Source organism: Rhea americana, unplaced genomic scaffold (assembly GCF_003343005.1).
Source record: "Rhea americana isolate MKP2758 unplaced genomic scaffold, rheAme1 scaffold_481, whole genome shotgun sequence".
Taxonomy (NCBI): Eukaryota; Metazoa; Chordata; class Aves; order Rheiformes; family Rheidae; genus Rhea; species Rhea americana.
This window is the reverse complement of record NW_028186625.1, coordinates 154,673-155,759: the sequence shown is the minus strand read 5'-3', so window position 1 is coordinate 155,759 and position 1,087 is coordinate 154,673. Positions and strand designations below refer to the sequence as shown.

General features: G+C 63.1%; 1 protein-coding gene across 1 annotated transcript in view; it reads left to right on the top strand.

The window, feature by feature from the left end:
• The first annotated feature begins 903 nt into the window (after positions 1 to 903).
• RACK1 (receptor for activated C kinase 1) overlaps positions 904 to 1,087 on the top strand; it is a 4,462-nt gene continuing 4,278 nt past the window's right edge. Inside the window, exon 1 of the mRNA XM_085316964.1 lies at positions 904 to 1,087. This exon is cut by the window's right edge and continues 2 nt beyond it. Within this exon, the coding sequence (XP_085173090.1) occupies positions 990 to 1,087 (98 nt within the window). The 5' untranslated portion in view covers positions 904 to 989.

The following is a 1,087-nucleotide window of genomic DNA, read 5'->3' as shown; positions in this document are numbered from 1 at the left end:
ACACAAGCCTGCCTGAGCCCACAGAGGTCCACATGAGCCTGTGCAAGCACACAGAGGTCTGCACACACCCGTGTGAGCCCACAGAGGTCCACACAAGCCCACAGAGGCCCGTGTGAGCCTGGAGAGGTCCACATGAGCCCATACGAGCCCGTAGAGGTCCACATGAGCCCATACGAGCCCATAGAGGTCCACACGAGCCCACAGAGGCCTGCGTGAGCCTGGAGAGATCCACATGAGCCCGTGTGAGCCCAGGAAGGTCCACATGAGCCCGGAGAGGTCCACAAGAGCCTGTGTGAGCCTACAGAGGTCCACAAGAGCCTGCAGAGGTCCACATGAGCCTGTGTGAGCCCGTAAAGATCCACAAGAGCCTGCAGAGGTCCACATGAGCTTGCAGAGGTCCACATGAGCCTGTGTGAGCCTGCAGAGGTCCACAAGAGCTTGTAGAGGCCCACAGGAGCCTGCAGAGGTTGGCCCCAGCCCACATGAGCCTGCAGAGCCTGGTGTGAGCCCCACAGAGGTTCACGCAGCTCATCAGCAGGCCCACCGGGCTCGCAGAGCTCAGCCCGAGTCTGAAGGGGCTCGTAGAGCCCAGCAGGGTCCCTGAACTCCGTCAGCGCTCCCTGCCTCCTCCCTCATGGCTGTCCCTGTCCCCAGAGCCCCCCCAGTCCTTCTCTATTCCTTCTACCACCCAAGCCTTCTCGTCCTTGCCCTTGACTTCTACCTGTTCGGCTCCACACTCCTTTTTCCGTACGCTGCCATATTAGCCTCACTGCCCTATGAGCGCCGCCATGTTTCCCCTTTTCACTGGGAGCGGCCATGTTGCCTCCTTGCCGTACAGGCCCTCCCTTCCGTCGGAGGCTATTTCCGCTTCCGCCGGAAGCTGCGTTGCTCTTTCTCTCCTTGGCTTTGCCGCCGGCGTCTGCGGCCGCGCGGGACCGGGCCGGGGCCTCCGCCGAATCCGCCGCCATCCTCCTCCTCCCGCCGCCGCCATGACGGAGCAGATGACGCTGCGCGGCACCCTGAAGGGCCACAACGGCTGGGTGACGCAGATCGCCACCACGCCGCAGTTCCCGGACATGATCCTCTC